General features: G+C 38.9%; 2 protein-coding genes across 7 annotated transcripts in view; one reads left to right on the top strand and one right to left on the bottom strand.

Annotated features, from left to right (window-relative positions):
• The window catches only part of LOC110829676 (uncharacterized), a 50,949-nt gene extending 45,288 nt beyond the window's left edge, over window positions 1-5,661 (bottom strand). For all 4 annotated transcript variants that reach the window (XM_087351976.1, XM_087351977.1, XM_022063663.2 and 1 more), the window contains exons 1-3: window positions 5,236-5,661; window positions 4,986-5,155; window positions 4,687-4,808 (exon numbers count right to left, since the gene is read on the bottom strand). In XM_087351976.1, coding sequence (XP_087208102.1) covers window positions 4,687-4,808; window positions 4,986-5,155; window positions 5,236-5,556 — 613 coding nt within the window. In that variant the 5' untranslated portion in view covers window positions 5,557-5,661. The remainder of the gene's footprint in view (window positions 1-4,686; window positions 4,809-4,985; window positions 5,156-5,235) is intronic.
• LOC110829690 (protein phosphatase 1 regulatory subunit 14B) overlaps window positions 1-26,440 on the top strand; it is a 144,929-nt gene that overhangs the window by 46,323 nt on the left and 72,166 nt on the right. For 2 of the 3 annotated variants that reach the window (XM_022063681.2, XM_087351988.1), the window contains exon 2: window positions 9,869-10,144. In XM_022063681.2, coding sequence (XP_021919373.1) covers window positions 9,887-10,144 — 258 coding nt within the window. In that variant the 5' untranslated portion in view covers window positions 9,869-9,886. Of the gene's footprint in view, window positions 1-8,646; window positions 8,828-9,868; window positions 10,145-26,440 lie in introns of those variants that run through there. The other variant, XM_022063680.2, reaches the window with a different exon arrangement.

Below are 26,440 nucleotides of genomic sequence, written 5' to 3'. Positions count from 1 at the left end.
AATTATTCTCAGAAATTTGAAACTTTTATTGTCCGAATTGGTCATAAAATTACGCGCTTTTCTGAGTTTTAGTTTAGAATTAAGGAACTGTATTATTACAGTGAATGTCGAAATTTCTGTAAAGCTATCAGACCTTTGTCACCCGTCTAGTACCCCTCCCTCCAGTCTAAAGAGGCCACCAGTTTGAACCCCGAGGATAGGTAGTTTTGTTCGAAAGCTGCAGATGCAGCCTCTGTGGATGCCAAACCATTCATGACAAAATCATTTATGGCCGGTAATACATCCTGAGACATCGTTCACACTTTGAGAGGCCAAGTCTAAAAGAAAACTGCGTGTCTGCATCTCCGAACCTTAACGGAACGCCATTGCGGGACGCGAGTCTCAAGAAAGAAACAACAGTTATGGCCAGAGGGAAACTGGGAGATGGAGCATTCTGGTAACTAGATTTAAGCATAAACAGTAATCTCCCAGATCACTCAGCCTAAAATATCACAGCTGAAGCCTGACTAGCGACATGGTCCAGATCAAGAAAGGCTGGAAGGCGTGGTAATGCATCTCATTAACACCGAGGTGTCTTGGTGACGTGAAGTCAGTGGAAATTAAAAAAACAGTCGAAATCGGTCACGGTCAAAGTCAGCTTAAGTTAGTGATAATACATTCTTTTAGGGATACCAGTCGCGTAAGGTGCCTTAATGAAGACGACACCGACGTTTCGAGAACCATCTTCGTCCACGTCCTCTGAGGTCGGTGTTTTCTTCAACAAACCACCTTACGCGGCTGGTAGCCCTAAAAGAATGTATTATACTTAGTCACCGTGGAAGCTTCAGATCACAAGTCAGTGACAGTGGAAAGCAACCAAAATTGTTCGACTCGTGTATTGAACTTAATGCAGAAATGATCTTCGACGCATTACGGTCTACATCCGTATTCAGCAACATTGGGTTTGCATAAATCATTCAGTAACTTTGTATCCAATATCAGAAATTTATTGGAAAAATTCTGATCGATCGATCGATCAATCATATCGATGTAAATACATTTATATATGGACTTAAATCAACGCTGTTGTAACCATTAATGCTTCAGTTGTTAGTGTATTATATTGTATGTTAATAATACCTTAAGATTTCGTGGCCAGTGATTGTGTTATTGTTTGTGGTGTGTACGTAAGGAAAGAGGAGTTTTTTTTAATAATAACTAAATTTATTTCAACCTTCGACCAAATACACAACACAGAAAAGGAACGTTGTAGAATTATTTAACCAAGGCGCTGTACCCAGTAGTTCCCAACATCACCGTTAGAGCGTGTCCAATTGACGCTTTTAGGTTATGTATAAAGAATATGCCACATCATTCAAGTTCATCAGTAAATAACGCCCACATAAGAGAAGGAATAGATCGCTGACGAAGTAGAAACATAACCTCATATTTTATTCATGAAAATTTGCCTACTTGTCTTCTCACAAAGGAAACTGGGGCGAACTGTAATCCAATATGCATACTTTTCACCATTATCCGACATTGTAAAAAGCGCACTTTTTAAACGTCTTCTGTAATAAATATATATTATTTAAATCTTGTCCGTCTAATCACAATAAATTCTTATTGAATATTAAAATATTACAATAATTAACATTTAAAATATTTAAAATATTAAATGATGTTCTTTATCGAAATATTCGATTTATATTAGACCATCTCATGAATAGCTGTCTTCTGTAATGTTCTATTTGTTCATCGCAAACTGAATACGGGGCATTGACTTAGTTTTGATTTTTACTTATAACAAACTAATCAATAAATGCAATATGTAGCCTACAGCAGTGTCTTTGTTACGTCTCTTAACCTGTTAATTTTAAATAAGAATTACGTGTAAGAGAAAACGTCTTCTGTTTTACTAAACTTTACAAATTACGTGTTCATCGTGTCTTCTTTACGTAATATAAATAAAGAACGAAATAACAGAATTCTATTTAACTGTGTAGTAGCGTGTTTGGACTCATACGCAGTTGAATAATACGTACAGATAGACGATCGTATATATGTTAAGTTCTTGCACATTCTGTACTGAGCGCGTAAGAAGGTACTGTGATGCTCCTCCGAGATCCATAGTACCTTTTAAGATTCACAGACACTGTCATTAACACTTAGAAGTGTTAATATTTTAATGTTTTCCGTCAAATCACAATTTTAATAAGATAATAAAATATTTAAAATATCATTTCACGTTCCGCATCGAATGATCGATTTACAAATTGGAACGTCTCTTACGACATGTTTCGGTTATATTTAACCGTCCTCAGGTATAAATTAGATTGGTAAATTTAAAACTCGAATTACAATTATTTACAATGTTATGCAGTTTATTGAAATGTTCTTATCAGATTACTCTTATATATTAGAATGAAGGTAATTGTTTTGTATATGGCGTGGTTCATCTGATGTTCAATTTTAGTCGGTGATGAGTTGATAGAGACATGACGTGTCTGGCGGAAGACATCTAGAAGTATTACTGTGTCGGGTCGAGGTTTAATACTGAATTCTAATCTAATTTATACCTGAGGACGGTTAAATATAACCGAAACATGTCGTAAGAGACGTTCCAATTTGTAAATCGATCATTCGATGCGGAACGTGAAATGATATTTTAAATATTTTATATTTTATTATCTTATTAAAATTGTGATTTGACGGAAAATATTAAAATATTAACCTAATTCACAATATGACGCAAATATACTAACTTAGAAGTGTGTCTCTCTTCAAACACTAACTGCACTACAATATGCCCAGTTCAGTTGCTGTTTTAAGAAAGACGCTTATCTGTTTTACGTAGTCATCGAACAACAAAACGCCGAAAGTTATAAGAAAATTAAAATCCAAATATTGAAAAAATATTGTAGCATAAGTTATGTTCACAATTTAAACTCAGTATCTGTTTATTTTCTCCACGTAAAATCGTAAAGAAAATTTGTAGGAAAACGTCCATTTGGAAGACCTTAAAGGATAAATTGATGGAAGGGAGGCTTGTAGTTTGTCAGGAAAGATGGCGTATGCTATATTTCAGTGTCGTATCTAATGGAGGATTTTGGAATTTGTAGCATTGAGCCTTTAGGTTCTACAACCAGAGAATTAATTGGTTATAAGTGGAATAAGCCACAAGACTGTCAGGCTATTTGGTCCCGGCCTAGAATCGAACTGGGTGCTTTCTCCGCTGGAACAATACCGTAACGCTCAATGCGACTTCTAAGATCTTTAATAGCAGAGATCGTCCGTCCGTCCGTCGCGTTGACGGCAAGGAATTATGGTTCGTTTAATTGGTTCCGCTTGGCATTGTGGGACAGGCTGTTTCGACTCTCTTTATTCACTTGTTCGTGACGTTCTGTCACGTTGACTTGCATATTCTGGAGAACAAATCTGGCATTTGGTATTAAACTTAAGTGTTCGTGTTTTTAAATAAGCCACCTTAAAGAGACTAAAAATGTCTTGAACCCAGTGTATTTGTTCGGGAGAATGTGGCATGTAAAATAATAGCGCAGAGGAATAGTAGTATAAATTTGATTTTAATTCAGTCGATTTTCAAAGTAGCATAGCTGATGAACAACAAAAACTTTGAAAAGAGACCGGTTAGTTCAAATGACTGAAGATATTTTAATGGAATAAAACATAAGATGATATAGTTGCGTCATATTGTGAAATTATGTATTTAATTAATTATTCGGTTTTTGTCCGTCTAATCACAATTCAAATTTAAAATTTACAATTTACAATTAAGATAATTAAAATATCATTTGATGTTCCTCATCGAACAATCGATGTTCCAATTGTAAATCGATTGTTCGATGAGGAACATCAAATGATATTTTAATTATCTTAATTGTAAATTTTAAATTTTAAATTTGAATTGTGATTAGACGGACAAAAACGGAATAAAACATGTTAAATAAATCAAATTCTTGTTGAATTCAGAAGTGCAGCCGAAGAAATGAAATTGAGATTTTCTAACTAAAATTTCGCACGCATTTTAATCTCTTCTGAACGTTAATTGTATATATTACTGCTAATTATTTTATTTCATATATTTATTACACAGATCAATACTGAACGTAGATGAGTGCTTAGCTCTCCTGCTCCATATTCTGGATGTCCCGGGTTCAAATCTCGTCTCGGAGACCGGTTATCATGACTGAAGTTTTTCATGGTTTTCCTCAATCACTGTAGTGATAATACCTTAAATTAGACCACGACCGTTTCCTTCCACATCCTTTCCAAATTATTATTCACCGTCTTCCTTTCATTTCACGTTGATTACTCTGAGTTACTGAAATTACTTCGCTAAATAAACTCCAAAATTCACAGGTCTGCATTCTCAATGACAGGGTAATCTGACCTTCCGAAATGTGTATTATGACACGTGAGAATAATTGTTTAATTTGAGGGGGGGGGGGGTTCCGAATGAAATGTGTCATGCTTTTGGACTTTATACCATTTAACTTTTGTAGTTCTGTTTTAATTAAAACTATTACAGGTGTTGGTCTTGATTTTGGTAAATAACTTAAGTGCATTTGAATGAACGTAGATAATTCTTAGGGACGTTTTACTTTATTATATGTAGAAACTGCCTTACGGCGATGAAGACATTATTTTGCCTCTCGTGACGATGCAGAGAATGGTTTAAGTACTTACCAGCAGTTGCGTTGATCGCTTCAGGGACGATTTGAACCGTCTCCTTGGATGGAGGGCGTGGAGGCATCGCAGTTGTTGCAACTGTCGTCGCCGTACTCTGCTCTGCTGCTGTTTCTGGTCTCCTGTTGGCAAATACGAAACTTAGAGGCTCTGTCATGTTCGTAAAATTTCGATTCAGAACCCGGAACAGTTTGTATTTATGATTTTGTAAATTTGAATTGGTTCAGTGGGTTGGTAGGCGGATGGAACTGGCTCATTTTTCATAAATAATGGAAAATGAAACATAGATTAAGTCTCACCTGAGTCTGGTTAATTCTTCCTCGTGTTTGGTTAACTTAATCTGGTTCTCTAATTCTGTCATGTGCCTGCTTACAGCGAGGACTGCACTGGTGTAATTGTGATGTTTGGTGAATTTGCACTTGAAATCATCAGGCGAGCCACAGTGAAACAGATAACAGCTTCCTGGATTCTGGAAAATAATTTTTTAAAGTGTATTTTGAATCTTTAACCATATTTGTTACAAGGTCCCATAAATTTGTCAGTACTCACTTTTTCTTCAAACACGAATACATCGCATGAACTTGTTTCACAACACAATCTTAAACACTCTTCTCTTGAACTTAAATCTATTTCGTTGATATATTTAGCTCCCATTGCCCTGGAGTCCTGTGTTCGAATTATTTTGTCCCTATGTATATCAAAATTATCAACACAAGTTTGAAAATCCAGGTCAAAACGTTTGGATACTGTTTTGATTTGCTCTTGAGTGTTGGGGACATTATCACCTCTGGTTGTTGGAATTATACCACTGGCGATAGTAAAATATACACAAAACACTAACTTAATAACATATCGTATTTCAACAACCATTTTTCTAACAAATTCGATATAAATAATGTAGTACTAATCTAAAATGCCATGACGACGTTAAAAGACGCACTTCAGGATCGTATCAGCTGTGAACATAAATATGGCTGACGGCGATCAATGATGTTACCTGGACAGAGTCTGCGCGTCGTGTTACGTCATTTGGCGTCTCCAAGAAAATGGCGCGCGAATTAAAATATCCACGTAGAAAAATCTTTTATGACGGAATATTCTTTTGAATGAATTTACGTATTTCACGTTTATGTTCTCCATTATTGACGAAGATTTGAGGTTTTCACGGCTATGAGTATGAAGATTTCTGTCTTCTGGGTTGTTGTCCTGTGTAGTCTAGTCGATGTTAACCAACGTTTCGGAGGTCATACTGCCTCCATCATCAGGGCGATGAGTATGAAGATTTCTGTCTTCTGCGTTGTTGCGCTGTGTAGTCTAGTCGATGTTAACCGACGTTTCAGAGGTCATACTGCCTCCATCATCAGGGCGATGAAGATTTCTGTCTTCTGGGTTGTTGCGCTGTGTAGTCTGGTCGATGTTAACCAACGTTTCGGAGGTCATACTGCCTCCGTCATCAGGGCGATTTTTCACAAAAGCCCGCCACCGGAATCTATCCTGAGCTAGCTGCATCCAGTTCGCTCCTTCGACTCCTATCTTAACGTTGTCCTCTCACCTACGCCTAAACCTCCCAACCCACCTCATCCGCCACGATTTAACCTCCCTAACAATATCAGGTGAGGAGTACAAGCCGTGAAGCTCTTTATTATGCAATTTATAAGGGTAATAGTCTAATTGTAACTTATATTTAATTAACATTTCCTTAATTATTTGAAAATTATACCAATTAGTTTCACTCTTGTAAAACTTCTTGTAAGGTAGGCCTAGGTACACGTCTCTGCCTAGATATCGGATTATCTTAACTGATTTCTCTTGATTTTCTTCAGTCCCTCGATGCAAATGCCGGGTTATGATCTTCAGTTCGGCCACGGCCGCTTCCTTCTATTTCCTTTTCCAATTAATTGTTCATTAATCATCCCATCATTCAACACTGTATAGTATATGAGCTGTCTACAGCGTTGTTAAATAAACTACAAATAAAATACAATACAAATCGCTGTTTATTGATATGATTAAAGTCTACTTCAGTATAGAGTTTCACATTTTATGATCTTTGTAATTCGCAGTTGCTGGGCTCGGGGTGAACCCTTCTTAAGGTTTCTACAAGCAAGAATAAGAATGCTAAAGACACTTAAGTTTTGTTACTGGCGTCAAGATGTTGAAGGAAATATGACAAGATTCCAATGACAAAATAGGACTTCTATTTTCTCCTTCTGAATAACTACGTTATTATTATCGTGACGTCAGAATGCTCATAAACTCCGCTGCTATTATATTGGAAGTTGAGGTGGAGTCTGCGTCCCTCAGGGCTTTGTGAGAAAATGTTCCGGGGTGTGCGGAGTCACATATTTCACCAGGCGACACACCACAGTCGTAATTTTAGTAACAAGAATACGTAAAGCAGATGAATTATTTTTTTGGCTGGCTCTTGTTGAACTAATAATAATTGGTGATTCGCGTAGAACTGTTTGCATATCATCACACTATAATTATTTTAACAAGTGCGTGGATTACTGTTGAAATAACAGGCGTTTTACACCGCAGATGTGCTCCCTGCAGAAGGATTCCCTAACACGAAGACTTGTTCTCGAGTCTTCTAATTTAACTCGTATTATTTTTATATTTCTGTCCTAATTTTGTATATTTTTTTTTGTTAAACTCTTACTTCTTGGGTTCTTAAGTTTTCGCTGCCCACGAAATATTTCATACATTGCCCCAAAGACGGCCATGTTCGGTCGGTTGCCTATATAAGACAATTCGAAGGGAAGACGCGCTATTTTGCGTGCTCGAGCGATACCACAATAAATACTGCTCTTTTAAATGTTTAGAAATTTTTGTCTTACAAATAGGAACGGGATGATATATTTTGAAATTATGTTGATAGCTTTGTCTGTAAAGTATAATAAAGTAGTCTAACCTTTGGTGGTAGAACACGTCATCGGATACGATCCTGAGCTATCATGTTGCTCTGGAATTTTAATAATTCACTTCAGGGCATTTTTTTTTATTTTAATGTGCAACTCAACAGCTACAGGAAACAATTACGGAGTCAGAGCAAAGAAATTAACGCGTAGAAACAAGATAATAAACACGCAAACATGGCAAAACATCTTTGTATACGGTACATAATAATACTGAAGAGAACAGAGTAGTAATTACCGGTTAATGTATTTAAACAAAAGATTAATGTTAAAATTTTAATATTTTCCGTCAAATCACAATTTTAATAAGATAATAAAATATAAAATATTTAAAATATCATTTCACGTTCCGCATCGAATGATCGATTTACAAATTGGAACGTCTCTTACGGAACGTGAAATGATATTTTAAATATTTTATATTTTATTATCTTATTAAAAATTGTGATTTGACGGAAAATATTAAAATATTAACCTAATTCACAATATGACGCAAATATACTACCTTATTAATGTTAAAATATTAGTGTCAAACATGTAAACAACAGGCCTGTTTCAACAAGTCAGTTCAATGTAACGCGTTTGTTAAAGTGTTTGACTACAGGTGAAAATTAAATTACAGACAAGCACTTATATGGAAATCACAATAAAATACATTGTGGCGGGTTTTGGTGTGTTATTATTGGAAGTATTTTGTTGTTTTCGTCGTTATGCACTGCAATATTTTAGTTTTTATTTCCCCACTTTCAGTGGTCCGTCGACATTCTGCAAGTTATACCTGATTACTGCCGAGGAATTAAACGTGGGTGGAGTATGCAATATTCCATGATTGATTCCAAATGGGAAAACCTGTCTTATGAATGATTAAACTCAGCTCAATGCCGATTGGTCTATGAAGTCAGCTTTAGTTTAATTTTTCAGATGAAAGTTTGTAGTTGAAATTTATACGTTTAAATATGGAGCGTTAGTTATCAGTTTACGTGCGATACCTGGTAATAAATGTCTGAACTACTACGAGTAGCAGCTCCTTCAGTCATAGCGGCGATTAGTAGAAGCATACAGTTGGTATATGAGATCAGGTCGAGTGTGTGTTTTGCCGCTTTGCGTCCGTATATATTGACATAATTGTTTAATGATAGTGATGTGCAAGTGATAGTTAAGTAACAGTGATAGATTTTTAATTCGGAGCATATTTAACCTTTTTTAAATTACTTCCAAGAGCGGTGAGTAACCCATGCTTTGTCTGATATATTTCGATTTCACAAAAAAAAAGAGAAGTGTCTACATGCTATTTTGGTGTATCTTAATATCATTTTGGGACATTACGGGGAATACAAAAGCGTCAGGTGTTTGTATTACTAAGTTTTCGTGTCTGCCTGCAAGTAATGTGTACATAAAATTAATTTTACGCCGGAAACCGAAGGATTGTTTTATTTTTGTGGACCATGAAGTAGTCTTTACATGACTAGAACCTTTTCATTGATTATGTTCGTAATGATGTGTAACAAGACTGTATGTCCACTTTTGCATCATTTGTGTTGTGATAATTTTACACTCGTTCTCAGTCGGTTATTGAGAGCTGTTTTAAATGAGTATTATTGAATATTACTTAAAACTTTTCGTCTTTTTTTACTTTTTAATCAAATCCATTTTGAGTAGTATAGCGAATAATAACGCTTATCAGTTCATATAGTAAGATTACATACATTTTGATTGGCAGGTTGTATCTTGTGTGTAAAGTTAGCCACCTAGCTTTTTATTAGATTCAGTAGGTTCTTCCCAACCACTCATCTCCATCCAGTGCTAAAGGTCGGAATGTCTGGAGCTGTGGTATATATCTGCTTCTTCATGTGTCTTTATGGAATGGCATTTACTTAATTAATTTTCATCTTATTTCCCTCTACACTGGTTTATCCATGTTCATTTTCACAGTGAGTTTTGTAAATAATTCCAAAGGTCTGTGACCTACCAGGGTACAAGACTCCAAAGGAGATAACCAATATACTAGTATATCTGTTTACAAGGTCATTGTGTTTCCAGACTCTGGTTATTCTTGGTACTTATCTGTCTGTGCCATTGTTTCTTTGTTGAAAGTAAGTTACAGAAGCCTTCCTGTATGCATAGCAATTCCAAATAAATTACCCATTAATTGTAGTTAAAATGATAGATAAGTACTTGTTTCTTGTGCTGATGATACCCAACCAGAAAGATGACTGATCTTATGAATGTTCCTCAGACCATTCAGAAGTGTCTCTTCCTTTCAGAACAAGCAGCCCTATCCGATGGAGTGCGGTGTATCTGCAACCTACTCATCCACTAATGGAGGAGCACCTAATGGAATAATGGCAGATGTTCGAAGTGAACGAAGCCCAGCAAAATCTGGTTTGCATGTGAACTTTAGTGAGAAAGGAGAAGTGAAAGAAAGAAGGGAGAAGTTCCTGACAGCGAAATATGGAAGCCATCAGATGAGCTTAATTCGAAAGAGGCTAGCAGTAGAGATGTGGCTGTACGATGAACTCCAGAAGCTGTATGAGCCTTCGGTAAGTGCTTTTTTACTTTTTTTTAATGCATGGATTATCTGTCTGTGTGCTTTGGTTGTTTTATTGGCATATTTTCTGAAGTTTAATGTGTAGTATGCTTCCCAAAATTGGGATTTGGGTTAATCTTTAATCTTATATCTGATTAACTAAATTATAATTTTGTTTGTTGTTGGGATACTCGTCATCATATGTGCATTCGTCAGACGCTGGAAAAAGTGAGGTGGTAATGGTATAGTATACCAGCTGTAAAAAGACTGAAAGAATGCCTGGGATTCATTCAGGAGGAATCTTTCTAATTGAATTAATTTTTTTTCAGTTGTGTTAGTCATGCTAATTGAAATGTCTTTAACGCTTTGATGATGAAGCTTGGGTAAATGTCATTTAAAATACAGCCCATATTGCAAGGAATCTACTTCACCTTTACAAAGATCAATTTGTTAATTCTTTATAAGAAAATAATCGCTATAAGATCTGTAAATACAAAATTTACAGTTGCTGATTGTTTAAGCACCCACTTAATGGTGCCTGCACCTTGTCGTGGTGGTGGGGCTTGAGTACCTCAGTGACCCCGAGAGCTACTGGTAGGGCCTCCCAAGCCAGATTGGTCGAGGGGAGAGGTACCCTGGTCCTCCAGGTTGGGGGTTAGTCGCAAGGCTAACAACCTTGCATCGTGAAAAGGAATATGTTTCGAAACCTCAATCAAAGCCTCGGACAGACAGATCTAACGGAGGACCGAATGGAAGAGGAGAACTGAGGAGGCCATGGACCGAATAGGGACCGGACAGCCATAGAAGAAGAAGATTGTTTAAGCAGGTGGTTCATACAGTTCCTACTGGTTTTTAAAGGGTCAAACAAACTATATAATAGGGTCTGTAAAGGTCAACATTTGTCTGTTGAATTTCATTTCCAGAATGATCTTAAATTTTGTCACCATTTATGATTTGAAGTTTTCACAGTGATGACACCAAAAGTTGCTTTCTTATGGGTTGTAGAACTGTGTAGTCTGGTAGAAGTTTGCCAAAGTTTCAGAGGTCCTTGCTGCCTCCATCGCATGCTATTGCTTTGAGTCATAGGAAACTGCTAGTCGAGGCAGACCCTTGGCCTGACCAGTGGGGAGTGGAATCAGGATCGGATAAGGGCCCGGGAACCAACGTGCCGCAGCCTGACTAGTAGAGGGCGAAGGACATGAAAGAATTAAAGAGAGAGGTTGGAGAAAGCAGCCATTCTAAGGACTCCTTGGGGTCTGGTAGATGATTCACCAGATGTAACGGAGGTGGTGGACATGAGGAGGGACAAGGGCTGACTGGAATCGGGTGGTATCCTGAAAAGGACATTGTAGTGACGTAGTGGCCTGGTCAGGATTGGCACTGTTCCTACATCCTTTGAGAGAGTGGAAGAGGGGCTTCCATGACTGGCTCAGGCTCAGGCCTTCATCTCTGTTCAAGTTGTTCGGATGTCGCTCGATCTTGATGGCCACCATGGTCATCTGTTTCATGTACCTAGATTTGGTGAACAGGATTGTGGTGTCCTGGAGTTGAGATTAAATCTGGGGATTCTTGCTAACATGCAGCTCAGAATATTTTATTTTTCATCCTCTGTTTAAAAATATAAAACTATAAATTTACATGTTTTTTTGTAGGTTTGAAATTTTGAGAAGACATTGTGGGAGGAATAGAGGGAGATGTTATTTTGGAAACACGGTGCTGGGGGTGGGGTATAGTTTGACATGGGAGGTGGGAAGATAAAAATTTACAAAATTTTGGTTGAGAAGTATGATGGTAAGAGATCGCTTTGAAGAACCAGACATGGAGGGGAGGTTAATATTAAGATGTGATATTATGATTGAAAGTGATGCCAGTCAAGTGTTATTTTCAATAAAATTGTATAGAACAGAAATTGTTGGGTAGGTATGAGGTCTGGCTTTTCACCCAGGTCAGTCCATGTGGGATTTATAGTAGGCAAGTTTTTAATTTTTTCCCTGTCATTATCATTTCACTGCTGCTTTGGAAAAACTCATCTGTATGTATCATCTGGGGTATGAATACAGGGGCCAAGTTTAAGTCTCACCACATCACAACATTCTTCTTCTCCTTCTATGGCTCTCCGGTCCGTATTCAGTCCATGGCCTCCTCAATTCTCCTCTTCCATTTGGCTTTGATTGAGGTTTCGAAACATCTTCCTTTTTACGGTGCAAGGTTGTTAGCCTTGCGACCAACCCCCAACCTGGAGGACCAGGGTACCTGTTCTAGTCTGACCTCTCCCGCTCGACCAATCTGGCTAGGGAGGCCCTACCAGTAGCTCTTGGGGTTACCGAGGTACTCGAGCCCCACGACCACGACAAGGTGCAGGCACCATTAAGTGGGGCATCACAACATTACCAATGGATTATTCACACTAATTGCACGTGCTGTATATATTGTCCAGTAATCTTAATGTAACATTAATAATTAATTTGGGCACGATATTGACGACTGCTTTCAGGCTGTTATGATACTCATTAAACCAAATCTGGACTGGACCACATTTGACTTTCTCGTCCATAGTCTCAGATTTAGCGAAAAAAATAAAGTGTTAATTTTTATTTGTAATACTTTCTCTATGGGTAATTGCAATTAATAGAGGTCTTTTCTTGTGATATCTGAACATCATAGAAATGGAGAGATTGAGTTTTTCATTAGGCCATTTTGGTATGTGGATATTTTCCAGAAGGAACTTCTCAGGATGTTTTCACACCAAAATTTTGTATGCATTTTCAAGAGCTCTACATGCAAGTTGCATGTCCTGCCCGTTGTGATTTAAATTTCATCTTCGTAACAAAAATGGGTGACCCGTCTCAAAACACTAAGTTCACACTTATTTTATCCCTTACGGGTACCCGTATTCTCCTGAGCACTTGTGCCAACTGTACTTCGGATAAATGTGACCAATGTAATTGAGGTGTAATGAGTAAAGTATTTCAGAGTTTTTGTTTTGAATTGTGGTCTTTTGCGTTGTCTCACTCTTTGATTTCATAAGTGGTCGCTGATGTCTCAGGGTAATAGATTACCTCTGTCTTCCTGTTAGAAATTTTTACCCTGATATTGGAGGTGGCATGTTCATTTGAAACATTCATAACCATGTGCAGGGTTACATAGAATCCAGAAAACCACATTTCAGAGTCAGATATTCAAACCTTAGGGAATCTTCACCGTGGCATGTAGGATTTGTAGTGAAGGATTTACAGGAATTTAAAGGAGTTTTTAATCTTGTATGAAATATTTATTTTATCCTGCATAAGCGTGGTTTGTTATGCAGGTATGGTACTTATATTACCTATGAAAATTTATTCCGCTCTTTAGAAGCAACTCCAACGGTGGTTTTAATTGGCCCATCCACGTACGAGCCAAACTCGTTTGTGGGTGGGGTGTCACGAGCCGAGTCTGCTACGCATGCGTGGTGAAATATATCCGAGCCCGGCTCACGAGTCAAGCTCGCCGAGCCAGACTCGCACGTGGATGGTCCGCTTTACGTATTGAACGTCGTATTAATACAGCGAAGTTGGAGTAACATATGCAAATTCAGAAGATTATCGTGGCCAAACGAATAGTAATATCGCGACACGGCTTGTTTCAGAGCATTTGTTACTTCTGCAGGAGTTAAAGTCCGATGATTGGCCATGACTGTGAGATTTTTTTTGTACTGATACGTAGAGGGCAATTTGTTTTTTGGATAAAATTGTTTTCAGTGATGAGGTTACCTGTCACGTATTATGGAACGTGGATTATTATTATCTTATCATTAGATCGCGGAATCCACAAGTTGTTTAACATGCAAGGGTGTCCAAAGACAGACTTTTTTTTACCGAGGCCGCCATTATGGACTACTTTTTTGTGCTCGAAGCCAAGGCTACCATTAATGGTCACGTGTGAAATGCTGTAGAACTAGCGTATAACCAGTGTGATTTGGCGACAAGATTGGGCCCCACACCACAAACACAGGGATGTGATGTTATATATGAAATAAACTTTTCTGGAAAGATGAGAGTAGGATGAGTCTTGGATATTAATTGAATGTGAGAAGCAGAAACTGTTTTGTGAGTCGATTGGACAGAATGAATAATGAAAAGTAATTATCATTTTGTGTAAAGTGTCGAGATAAATGCGTGGATTGTTCGAGATATGCCAAGTTGTTTTTTTTTTTGCAGAAAATGTTGTACAGCGATAATTATTTATTTTTACAATGTTTTCCTCTTTCAAAAAATGAAACTAATTCCATGGAGAAAGCTGTTTTTTTTAGTCATATAGTCTAAGAAATTCCCTGTCATGAACGCTGTTTATCGTGTTCGCAAAAATCTGTCATTGGTTCGTATCCAGAGCCAGATTTATTTAACATTTGTTTTAATATTGTTTTTCCATCTGTGTGGTCTATTTCCTTTGGGTTTTATATCTTAAAATTTGATATAAATTTCTCGTCTTCTGTGTGTGCTACACACCTCACCAGTTTTATTGTTTGATTATGGTAATAATATTTGGAGAGTATTGCAAATTGTGAAGTTCCTCATTATGAAGTTTCGTCATTCTCCTGTTACTTACCCTCGTTTAAGTCACAAGAATTGAGACATTTACGATGAGGATCCAAGTCTTACTTCCGTACAGAGCAAATGTTAAAATTGTTATGTTGTATACAGATATTAAACTTCGTTTTCAGTTCGGAGATGCAGATCAGAAGATTCTGAAATGAATTCTGGGAAACATTCTCAGAATTTAATCTGCTCTCAACTTCGTGAATGTACGTCTGTTTTAATTTTTTAATGATTTGCAGATGACAGCAAATTTCTTTTTTTTAAAAAAATTGAATTGTTCTGTGATAAGAAATTTACTTGGGAAATTCATTTTAAATTAAATTCTCTGGGATTTTTCTTCAAAGGTTCGTATGAAAACTATACCCCAGTTTTATATCCTTGCAATTGTTTGTTGCTTTATCTTAGGAATGAGGATGTTTGAAGACAGTATTATTGACAGTGTAAGTAAATTAGTTATAAATTCTCCATAATTTATTCTTCTCATTCGGTACTGTTCGGGTGATCGTGTCCTTGTATGGAGCATGTTTAGGGATGTAAGTAAATTCAGAATTTCAGTTTTGAAACCTCAATAAAAAATCTCGCAACTTAGATCAGTTAAGATTACGTTAAGGTTTAAATTTGGGAATAGATTTTGGGCATGTTTATTAAAATTTACCGACTTCGAAGACTGCATAACACCCGGGTTGGTGTCAACATATTTTTGAGTTGCGTGATAAATAAATATTGAAATTTTTGCAAAGAAATGCGTATTTATTTACAAATGTAATAGTCATCTGTCACAAAAGAATTTTGCAGTAAATATTTGAGTTTATTAATTTGAATGTAGGAACTTGATTTCTGCATGAACTTTGTTTTGATCTTAGGTTTCGTGTCAGAGAGCGTATTGAAGGGGATAGATTTGAAAATTCATATCTGTTCGCTTTGTTTAGTAAGAGACTACAAATGCTCAAATATACAATTTTGTTAATTATTATTTGTATTATTTCAGAAGATGATACAATTACATTAACTCTGCGTAGTCATGACTTCGTGTTCCATTAAGATAGTTTACTTAGATTAGGTATAAACTGCCTGAGTAATCGCTGATATTCAGCAGAGTTAATGAACCAAGAAAGTGTTTAGATTCCTAAAGCAGTTGCCTGAAATAAATCCCATTATGAATTCCAATCTTAGTTTTCAAATGTAAGGTTTTGTTTGGCAGTGCACGAACATATTTCTGACGCCTGCTTCTCGTACAGAGGCAACATCGTTTGGATTTAAAAATTCCTGTCATTGTAAAATACTGCCCACTGAATAAATCCAAAGGGCCCTTGTATAATCTGTTAATTCTGCAAAAACAAGTGTCTCATTTCTCACTAGGGGTCACTTTGGATGTCCCAAAGGACATTATAAAGCGAAATATTAACCTTATTATTGATATGCGTGTTGTGTTTGCGAGAGGAACCTAACGGTTGTCATTTTTAACACCTGAAATAGTTGAGTTGATATAATTGCGTCATATTGTGAATTAAAATTTAATTATTCGTGTTTTTTTCCCCGTCTAATCACAATTGTATATAAATAAAATTATACATAATATATTAAAATATCATTTACCAAATATGTAAATGATATTTTAATATATTATGTATAATTTTATTTTATATACAATTGTGATTAGACGGGAAAAAAAACACGAATAATTAAACCTGCAATAGATTTTCTTATTTACTAAGTGCCAAGGTGAGGTATGCAATGGTTTAATTCATTAAAATGTTTTTATTTAATTCGCTGAGTGTTTGTATACGTCTTTTTTGGGACTTTATGTATTTGCAACATTTGATTTTCCATTCAGCATTTCTGGTCTCATATCTTGGAGTTCCACCGAAAGTTTCGAGGGTCAGACTTACAACATTAAAAGATTATTATTCCTAATAAATTTTGAGGACTGAATTAGGCAACCTATTGTTTCCCAAAGTGTGGTACACGTCCTACCGGTGGCACGCACAAGGGTTCATCGACAGAAAAGATGTTTAGAAAAAATTCCCGCTGTTGTCAGAGGTACGAAGTAAAACAGTCCTCATTTCCTTGTCTGTCTGGAGGGGATCTGATTACATGTCTGTTCGTAACGAGAGGCGGCTTGATAATACACCTCGCTTGCGAAAGCGGACATTGATAATTATATTCACGCCGTAGCGTTATCGAAATAATCCTCGACGACCTTACCCTCATTGGGTTGGTAACCCTTGGCTTCTACAATTTTATGTAAGATTACTAAAGCCTCCGAGGGGATTGGCCATCTTTGGCGCGAGACCACCTCCGGGGTCTATTATTATTATTAAGTGTTCTGTCTTACGACAGGTCCATTGCTCTGCCCAAAAAGAGCTCTCCAGTTGTCCCTATTCTCGGCTTCTCGCTTTAATTCCTGGAACGTCATCTTCTTTCCTTGTTTAAGGTCGTCGGTTAGCTGTATCAATCTTCTTCCTAGTCCTCTCTTTCCTTCAACCTGGCCTTCGATGATATCACTCAGTAACCCATTCCTGCTCATAATATGTCCCAGCCAGTTAGCTTTCCTTCGTGTAATCGCCTGCAGAATGTTTCTTTGCTCGTTGACTCTCCTCAATACTTCTTCGTTGGTCACTCGATCCGTCCACCTGATCTTCTCTATTCTTCTCCAACACCACATTTCGAAACTCTCCAGGCATTTCTGTTCCTTCTTCCTGAGTGTCCAGGTCTCTGCTCCATACGTAACACTTCACTAGTTTCGTCTTCATCTCCAAGCCCAACTTGCTAGTGAGAAGTATCCTCTTCTTGACGAAAGCTGCCTTGGCCATGGCTATCCTTGCTTTTACATGCCTTCAACACGTGATCCCAGCAGGACTTTTAACCCCCGGGACTTTCCTCAAGCCTTCCTTCAGCATGCCTGTGCTTTGGGGCCCAGCTCCAGGGGGTCTGCCTCTAGGCTTTCTCTCCTGTGTCTGATAAGGATGTAGTCATGTAAAATGTACTTAGTTGTTTAATTTAGAAGATAATGTTCTTGATTATTGTAATTTCACATCGCTACATGTCTGAACGGATTTGTTATTTTATCTCGAACGTGCAGATAAGGGGTGACTTGTTTGTTAGAAATTCATAATTTTGTTACCATATGGCTGTCATTACATAATTCGAACCGAATAATTGTATGTGGGAGTAGATACTATCCAGCCTCAAGTCTTTTTTACTGTCAACTGATAAATTTGTTTTATTATTATTTATTATTGACTGCAAATGGGTTTATACCCGGTGGCAGTGACCATGAGTCTTGAAACTCCTCATCATGAATACACAGAGATAAACTATGAATGTGTTAACATCGAATTAAGTAAGCTTTTAGCCTTTTATGTTTGCAGGGACTGAAACTTTTACTTCAGTCTTTCGATGTCCCTTCGGCTTGTGTTGGTAGAACAATTTGGGGATTCCGTCTTCAGGATTTGTTTTCAAATATAGAAATTTGTTGATGAAAACGTCGGTAGCTTTTATTCGCACGCGTGCAATTAATAACTTAAGAAGAGCTGAAGGAATTTTCGTGATATTTTACATTGGGGAATTTTACTAAAAGTTGTCGACATACTCCAGTTTTTTTTTAAAAAATCAGACAACAACGGACCATTTACAAGAGGATCTGTATGTGTTCGTGAGTGGTGAAGTGACTGGGTTGGGAATTCTATGGCTATTTTGGTTGCATGGGAATCACCAGCCATGCACGTAACTACGTGGTGAATCTAACCGTGATGACGTTGCCAGGCACACCCTACCTACGCTAAGGTAATTGACTTCAATTAATTGTGACGTCATTTGCATTTTTTTAAACGGTCAGATATTGGAGAACGCGCCAGAATTGGGTGTTCACGTTGTCGTCCGTTGGTGTCTTGACATTTTCAGTATCTTCATAACGAAACGAATTTGTGCAGTGTTCTCGCTAACTGGTTCATTTGCATTGTACAAAACTGTTGAAATGTTCATAACCTGTTATATTCTGGAATATAAGCATTTGTATTCGAGAGGGTCTTGGCTCGAATCTTTGCCACATTAAAATTCGTAATTTTATTAAAGTCTTTGCAAACTTATGCTGGGATGGTATCTCCAGATAGGCCACGTCCTTGCAGTACACAATCGTCTTTATATTAGTTTAAAGAGTGTCGTTGAGTGTCTTCTATGAATTAATTCGTATCAATCGATAAGACTCCTGATAATGACTAGGCCTGCAGTTTGTTGACGTAACAAATAACTTACTGATGTTCCGTGATGACTAGATTTACCATGTAAAGTGATAAACAGCTGACTGACACGTCGAGCCTCTCCACTGTGAAAAAAAAAAAATTCCCTGGTAGCTTATAGTCGCTTACCTAGTCAAAAACATTACCCATTATTTCGGGTTTATTTTCTATCATCCATGACAAAGCCAATCAGTAGGTCTGGTCCATTCTCGACTTGCCGGCGTCAAAGATTTGTTTTTGTAGGTAATGTAGGTTGCATGTCAGAATCGGATTGATTTACGTGCTTTGTTGTTAGCGGTGTTATGACTATAGGTTTTAATATCAGAAATGCAGTTTCAGATAGTTAACTGTAAATGGTTGTGTTTATTACCAGGAGATTGTTTATCCGTCTATATGTATGCACATATGTACGAGGTGCGATCGGAAAGTTTCAAGACTGCGCGTATAAAAACCCGCACACTTATCTCAGGTATTAAATTCATCCATCACCCTCGAAGTAGTTCCCCTGGGAGTGAACACAACGATCTCAGCGTCGCTGCCAAGCCTGGAAGCATCCCTGGAAATCTTTCCTTGTCAGCCTGTCAAGCACCATCTGCGATTCTGCCTGAATCTCTTCTATCGTCTCAAATCTCCTTCCCTTTAGCTGAATTTTCATCTTTGGGAAAAGGAAGAAGTCACACGGCGAATAAGGAGGGTGCGGGATGACGGCCATGGTGTTTGAGGCCAAAAACTGCCGAACTTTGAGGGCGGTGTGCGCTGGCGCGTTGTCATGATGCGTCGCATGTGGAGTTCTTCCTTTAGAATCAGCTGACAGGTCCCATAGCCTATCCCAACAATGTCGCACAAGTCGTTGATGGTACGACGTCGATCTTCGTGAATGGCCTGCCGAATCTTCGTTACATTTTCGGGCGTTGTGCTCGAAGATGGTCGTCCAGAACGCTCGTCATCATCGACAGAGGTTCGGCCATTTTTAAAACGTGAATGCCACACAAAAGTTTGTGCACGACCCATTGCGGACTCCCCAAATGCTTGCTTTAGCTGATTCACTATGAATGTAGGCCGCACTCTCTGAAGGCAGAAGCTCGTACTACATCCGGTTCGCCCTCTATTGACACAGTCTTGAAACTTTCCGATCGCACCTCGTACAAGCTTATGTAGCAGGCATGTAACTGAAGTTATAGCCACTCTCAAACTGGCACCAAATGGATGTGAGTGGTCAGCATCATCACACTGTAACCCCAGGAACTGGTTTTCCCATGCCGTTTGGATATCCGTTCCGGAAATGTCGCTGAGAAGTGAAGCTGCCAACGGGTGTGCCAAAAATTGGTTCCTGGCCTACAATCCTCAACCATTTCGTGTAAAAGCTCCTACGTTTATCATATACGTAACATGACGAGCTGTAGTTGGCGGATTCTTTAGAGGACTGTTCTGTTGTTTTCCAATGCTGGAAAACAACAGCCTTGGTCGCCTTACGGATTATTGTAAGGCGAAAATTTCGACCATCTTACTGAGTAATCTTTTAAGTACACAGAAGTCACCTTCATATTGACCAGATATGGAAGTGTCAGGTGAAAATTGAACCCGCCGTCAAGGCTGTACGGGGCATAGCGGAAGGCTGTGGTTTATTTAGGATCCATATAGAGCACCCTTTTTCGCTGGCGTATTACTAATTCTAATTTAACGCATTAAATGTCCCACTAACGAAAACTTTTTATGTCAATATTATCACGTATTCCGCGTAGAAGCTGTCATGAAATTTGTCGGCGAGATAATTCAAGTCACTCACAGAAGATAAGCGATCTATCGATCACGAGTACTTTTCTGTGATCTCAGCGTTGCTCTGCAACCTAGTGAAGATCCCGTGGTACACGAGAAATACCATTGTATTTCCGAAGATTAAAATTGCGTCGATATATTAATATACACTGATTTACGGGTTTTTTAAACTTCTCTACTTAAAGAGATGATAAGATGATAAAGTTGCGTCATATTGTGATAAATATATATTTGTTTAAATCTTGTCAGTCTAATCACAATAAAATTGCTATTAAATATTAAAATATTACCATAATTAACATTTAAATATTTAAAAATATATTAAATGGTATTCTCTATCTCTAATGTAAATCGAACATTTCGATATATTTCATATTTTAAATACTGTTTAGGTGAGTTTGGGGTTTCAAAGGGAAAATAAATTTCTCGGGATTTTCTTACCATCTCTAGGCGAATGTTTGATTTTCTAGGCCACTTTGAATCTCCTGCTTGGAAATCTTTTGCTAATTCATAATTTATGCTCATTTTGTGCTATTGGAGGACATAACCTCTGTAGTTCAAACAGTGCCATGTGACTTAAGAATCGCTCCATAAGTGTGATTGCTTTGGGGTCACGAGTTCGTGTCTCCTGGCGATGAAACATGCGTTGTTTCCGGTTAATTTTATGTGCAAGTTTATTTTGTTTTTAAATGTGACATTCTGCTTCGTATAGACATTCTTATGTGAACAGAGGTGAAGGGCTTTATTAAAAGTTTCTGTATATCGGTTGATGCGCATCGGGGTTTCCGTAACCTCCTTCCCACAAGTCAACCCCTCGCATCCATTGATTCATCTTACCACAAAAATAGCACTCCGTTAACACCCTGATATAAAGATCAACGTCCTCCCGACTAGCTAGTTCCGTCGACGGGATCCAGTCGACTGTAAATGCGCCGATAGACCGGCTATAAATAAAGCTGACGGTTTGTGGCGCCAGTGGGTGGCTGAATCGGTTGCATATTGCTTGAAGTGTAGATCCGGAGTTACCTGGTTTGCGGCCAGCGTGAGGTTTTAGGTGCTCGCAGACTGCTCACGTAATGTGGACGGTTTCACGATCTCGATCTCAAGGAGCGCGAGGCGTTCACCGCGTAGTTGGTGTACCGACTGCTATCGCCCTGATAATGTAGGCAGCAGGGACCTCTGAAACGTCGGTAAACTTCTACCAGACTACACGGCGCAACACCTCAGAAGACAGAAATCTTCGGACTCACCGCCGTGAAGACCTCAAATCCTACATGAGATTTCGATTAAATTTTGTAGTGCGGTGTTAACCTAAAGATGGCGCGCTGTGTGTTTGGCTTATATCGGTCCAATATAATCTGTACTTTACGTTCATTCAACCATTTTATGGGATTTTGTGCAATTGGCCACAGAACGAAGGTATTTTGAAACCCTCTGCGCTGTATTCTGAGGCCTTGATACTGGCTACAGGAACATCAACCAGGGTTCCTGTACGTCTGTTACGTGGCTTATCAAGAAATTCGACAGCCGTTATCTGAAGTTAAATGAAGGCGATGTCAAGGTAAAGTAGGCGTTGGTGGATGTTGGACTCTACGTCGTATCTGAAAAGTGGCACTAATGCTCCATATTTATTCTCATGCTGTGAAGTACTGAAAGGAATAAAAAATCTAGACCGGTTCTAGTGGCGTTGAGCATTAAACGTGGACAGAAGTTCGGAATGGGATGATATGAAGACCGATGTTACGTCTTTACCTTCAGACTGAACTTGTATTGGGTCTCATGAGAATTTATTTCAGTACTGTGAGAGACACACGTGGGTCACAGGGCTAATATACTATATATTATATATTTTTTTATTTATTTGTGGTGTTCTGTCTGACGACAGGTCCATATGAACAGGATCCTTCCATCCTTTTCTCGGACTGGGACCTGTTCATATACGTTCTTGGCAGATGATCCAGAAGTGGTTTGCCATTGCCTTCTTCTGTGTGTGAATGGAGTAATTGTTGGGATGCCACAGAGGAAAACTCCGTGTTGCGTAGACCACGGCCTTGCCCAACACAAGTTATAAATTCGGGCACCGCCGGGAATCGAACCCGAGACCCCAGGATTACAAGGCCAGCGTTCTAACCGCTAGACCATCTCATCTTATTATTATTTAGTGTTCTGTCTGACGACAGGTCCATATGAACAGGATCCTTCCATCCTTTTCTCGGACTGGGACCTGTTCATATACGTTCTTGGCAGATGATCCAGAAGTGGTTTGCCACTGCCTTCTTCTGTGTGTGAATGGAGTAATTGTTGGGATGCCACGGAGGAAAACTCCGTGTTGCCTAGACCACGGCCTTGCCCAACACAAGTTATAAATTCGGGCACCACCGGGAATCGAACCCGAGACCCCAGGATTACAAGGCCAGCGTTCTAACCGATAGACCATCTCATCTTATTATTATTTAGTGTTCTGTCTGACGACAGGTCCATATGAACAGGATCCTTCCATCCTTTTCTCGGACTGGGACCTGTTCATATACGTTCTTGGCAGATGATCCAGAAGTGGTTTGCCATTGCCTTCTTCTGTGTGTGAATGGAGTAATTGTTGGGATGCCACGGAGGAAAACTCCGTGTTTCCTAGACCACGGCCTTGCCCAACACAAGTTATAAATTCGGGCACCGCCGTGAATCGAACCCAATAACTCTTGCGTTTTGTGTTAGCGGGTTTTGTATGATTGTAAACAGTGTTGAGCAGATGATCTGTGTGATATGGAGAAGTGTAGGTAGGATTTCCTTTGCTGCACGGACAGAAGATTTCTTGAATACTGTTTGGACGAGCATCGGTTACGTAAGTCTTCAGAGGATGGGCGTTGTCGCCTAGGATGACGAATGACATTTCTGTGGCACTTCCTTCAAAAGTTGCAGGTCTGGGTGAGGTAGATCAGGAGTTTTCCAAGAAGTGATATAAAGTACGAGCGGAAAATGCATCATCATCATCACTTTCCTTCCGATGCCCACAGAAAAGTCTGCATTCAGACAAAACTCTTTGTAGTTGAAGAACATTTTTCAGATTTTTGAAGTGCGCTTAAGTCCAACGTTCATCTCATGGGGCTGCTATTTCCACTGATGAATACGAGCTACGACTCCTGTTAATCCGTTTTAATGATCGTCTCGTTTTTGCTGTCATGTTAACTACCGCCATCTTTTTTATTCGCGTCAAAGTACTAATTTGTGAGAATTAGGAAGTTGGCGGCCATGCTGCTTGTACACACCATTCCATGTATAGTTAAATGTTGTTACGATGATGGCTGTACAATAAATTTGCAATAGCTAATGGTGCAGTAAATATTTATCTTTTGACTGACGTTACGATAAAGACCATCAATCTATTGTGAGTGGATTTGATAATCTTTAATGTAGAGTATAATGTGCTGTCATCCTACCTACAAATCAGCTATGATTTTATTAATAAATGCCAGTATCGCTTGCTTTCAACTACGAGCACGATAAGGATAGTTACGAGATCCCTAAGAGATAAATTTCTAGTGTGTAAGCATTTTTAAACACTTGTAACTCAGAAGTTGCGGTTCAGTTTCGGTCAAACTTTTTCATATTTACGAGGTGCGATCGAAAGGTTTCCAGACTGCGCGTATAAAAACCCGTACACTTATCTCAGGTATTAAATTCATCCATCACCCTCGAAGTAGTTCCCCTGGGAGTGAACACAACGATCCCAGCGCCGCTGCCAAGCCTGGAAGCATCCCTGGAAATCTTTCTTTGTCAGCCTGTCAAGCACCATCTGCGATTCTGCCTGAATCTCTTCTATCGTCTCAAATCTCCTTCCCTTTAGCTGAATTTTCATCTTTGGGAAGAGGAAGAAGTCACACGGAGCTTAGAAAGGAAGTTGGGGTCGGTTCTTGCAAGATCTTTGAGCTCCTGACAAACGAGAAGTCGATTCTACTTCTGGTCCTCAGACAGGATGCGTCGCATGTGGAGTTCTTCCTTTAGAATCAGCTGACAGGTCCCATAGCCTATCCCAACAATGTCGCACAAGTCGTTGATGGTACGACGTCGATCTTCGTCAATGGCCTGCCGAATCTTCGTAACATTTTCGGGCGTTGTGCTCGAAGATGGTCGTCCAGAACGCTCGTCATCATCGACAGAGGTTCGGCCATTTTTAAAACGTGAATGCTACACAAAAGTTTGTGCACGACCCATTGCGGACTCCCCAAATGCTTGCTTTAGCATTTCATAGGTTTCCGTAGCCGTTTTGGCGAGTCTTTGGCAAAATTTGATGCACACGCCATTCCGAAATCGCAGGAGGGTCGGTGTAATGCACTAGCAAAACGCCCGTAACTAAGAAACAAATGCTAATTCGATGATGCCGGCTGGCACACTGATTCACTATGAATGTAGGCCGCACCCCCTAGCGGCAGAAGCTCGTACTACATCCGGTTCGCCCTCTATTGACACAGTCTTGAAACTTTCCGATCGCACCTCGTAAATGGATTTCTTAAAAAGTTTGGTACCACATGCCTGTGTGTGATACTACCTATTTTTAATGTCGTTAACTTGTCTTATAAATAATTGTTTTTTTAAACCCTGAGGACCCAAAATGTAAAAAAAAAATGTACGAAACTGTACCACCTTACCCCTATATTTACTACAGGTGCTTCGAGGGTTGGACGAAGCTACAGACCTTAATTACAATCCAGCATCGCACGAGGCGTGACATGAACAGATTTTTTATCAACTTGATTCTTTTGTTCCATGAATAACGAATTAGCAGAGTGCGACATTTTTGTGATGTTTTAATTTCCGCTGTGTGCGTGTTAAATATCGGGGGATAGCCTATCGATGTAGGGTCTTAATGCATAAAGAATTCCGTATGCTGTTCTTTTGATTTCCCACTGTAGGTTTTCAGATGTCTTATATACGCATTGCTTCAGCGTTGCAGGAAATGGGAATTGTCGTCCTACCGCTCGCAATATTTCTCTTACTAGTCATATTAATGCACATATTAAGAAGTTGTTCTCTATCCCTCGTCAAGAATGTGATTGCTAGTTTTCGTGAATCCGTGCTTAAAATTCTAATTACAAGAGACAATTTTTCTCATTGGTACACGACTAGCTTGGGCAAGCCAGTGCCTACTGCATATTCTAGGATAGCTGGACTTCGATTCTTAGCACAGCTATATCTGACGTTTTTTTTTTCAAAGTTACGCCAAACGAATGCTGAAATATTTTGCTTAGACTCTTGATTCCCAGCGCCGACAATCATTTGACTGTTTTGACGCCCTATGCGTCTGGACATTATCGTTAGGGAAGCCATAGAGATCGGCCATCGAAAGCGAAGGATGGCTCCCCATCGAGTGGATCCTGGAAGCCTGTAGAAAGGCTGTATCTGAACACAAGCCACACGCGTCCTACAGATCTGACCTCTCTTTTCGGGGCACTTAAAATGGGTCCTTTGACCCAGTCTTCTCTTTAGGCCCTCAAAAGGGCCGACTAATCCCGCTGTCTTCACTCTCGATTTTTTCCATTAGTGGTCGGATTTGAAACCTTCCTCCTACATCATGTTCCACTCCCTTGACTCTGATTGGTCAACGTACTTAGCCTTATCCTCGACCTAACTTCATGTAACTCGTCAGGTTCCTAATCGTCTTCACATCAGCCTTGAAGATGAAAGTAGCGTGTCCCTCCGTAAACATAATTTGCATCACCGTAACAA

Source organism: Zootermopsis nevadensis, unplaced genomic scaffold, assembly GCF_977971745.1.
Source record: "Zootermopsis nevadensis isolate Lab colony 2312 unplaced genomic scaffold, Znev_1.0 Znev_ptg000020l, whole genome shotgun sequence".
Classification (NCBI taxonomy): Eukaryota; Metazoa; Arthropoda; class Insecta; order Blattodea; family Termopsidae; genus Zootermopsis; species Zootermopsis nevadensis.
The sequence above is the reverse complement of the archived record's forward strand: the minus strand, read 5'-3'. Positions and strand labels throughout refer to the sequence as shown.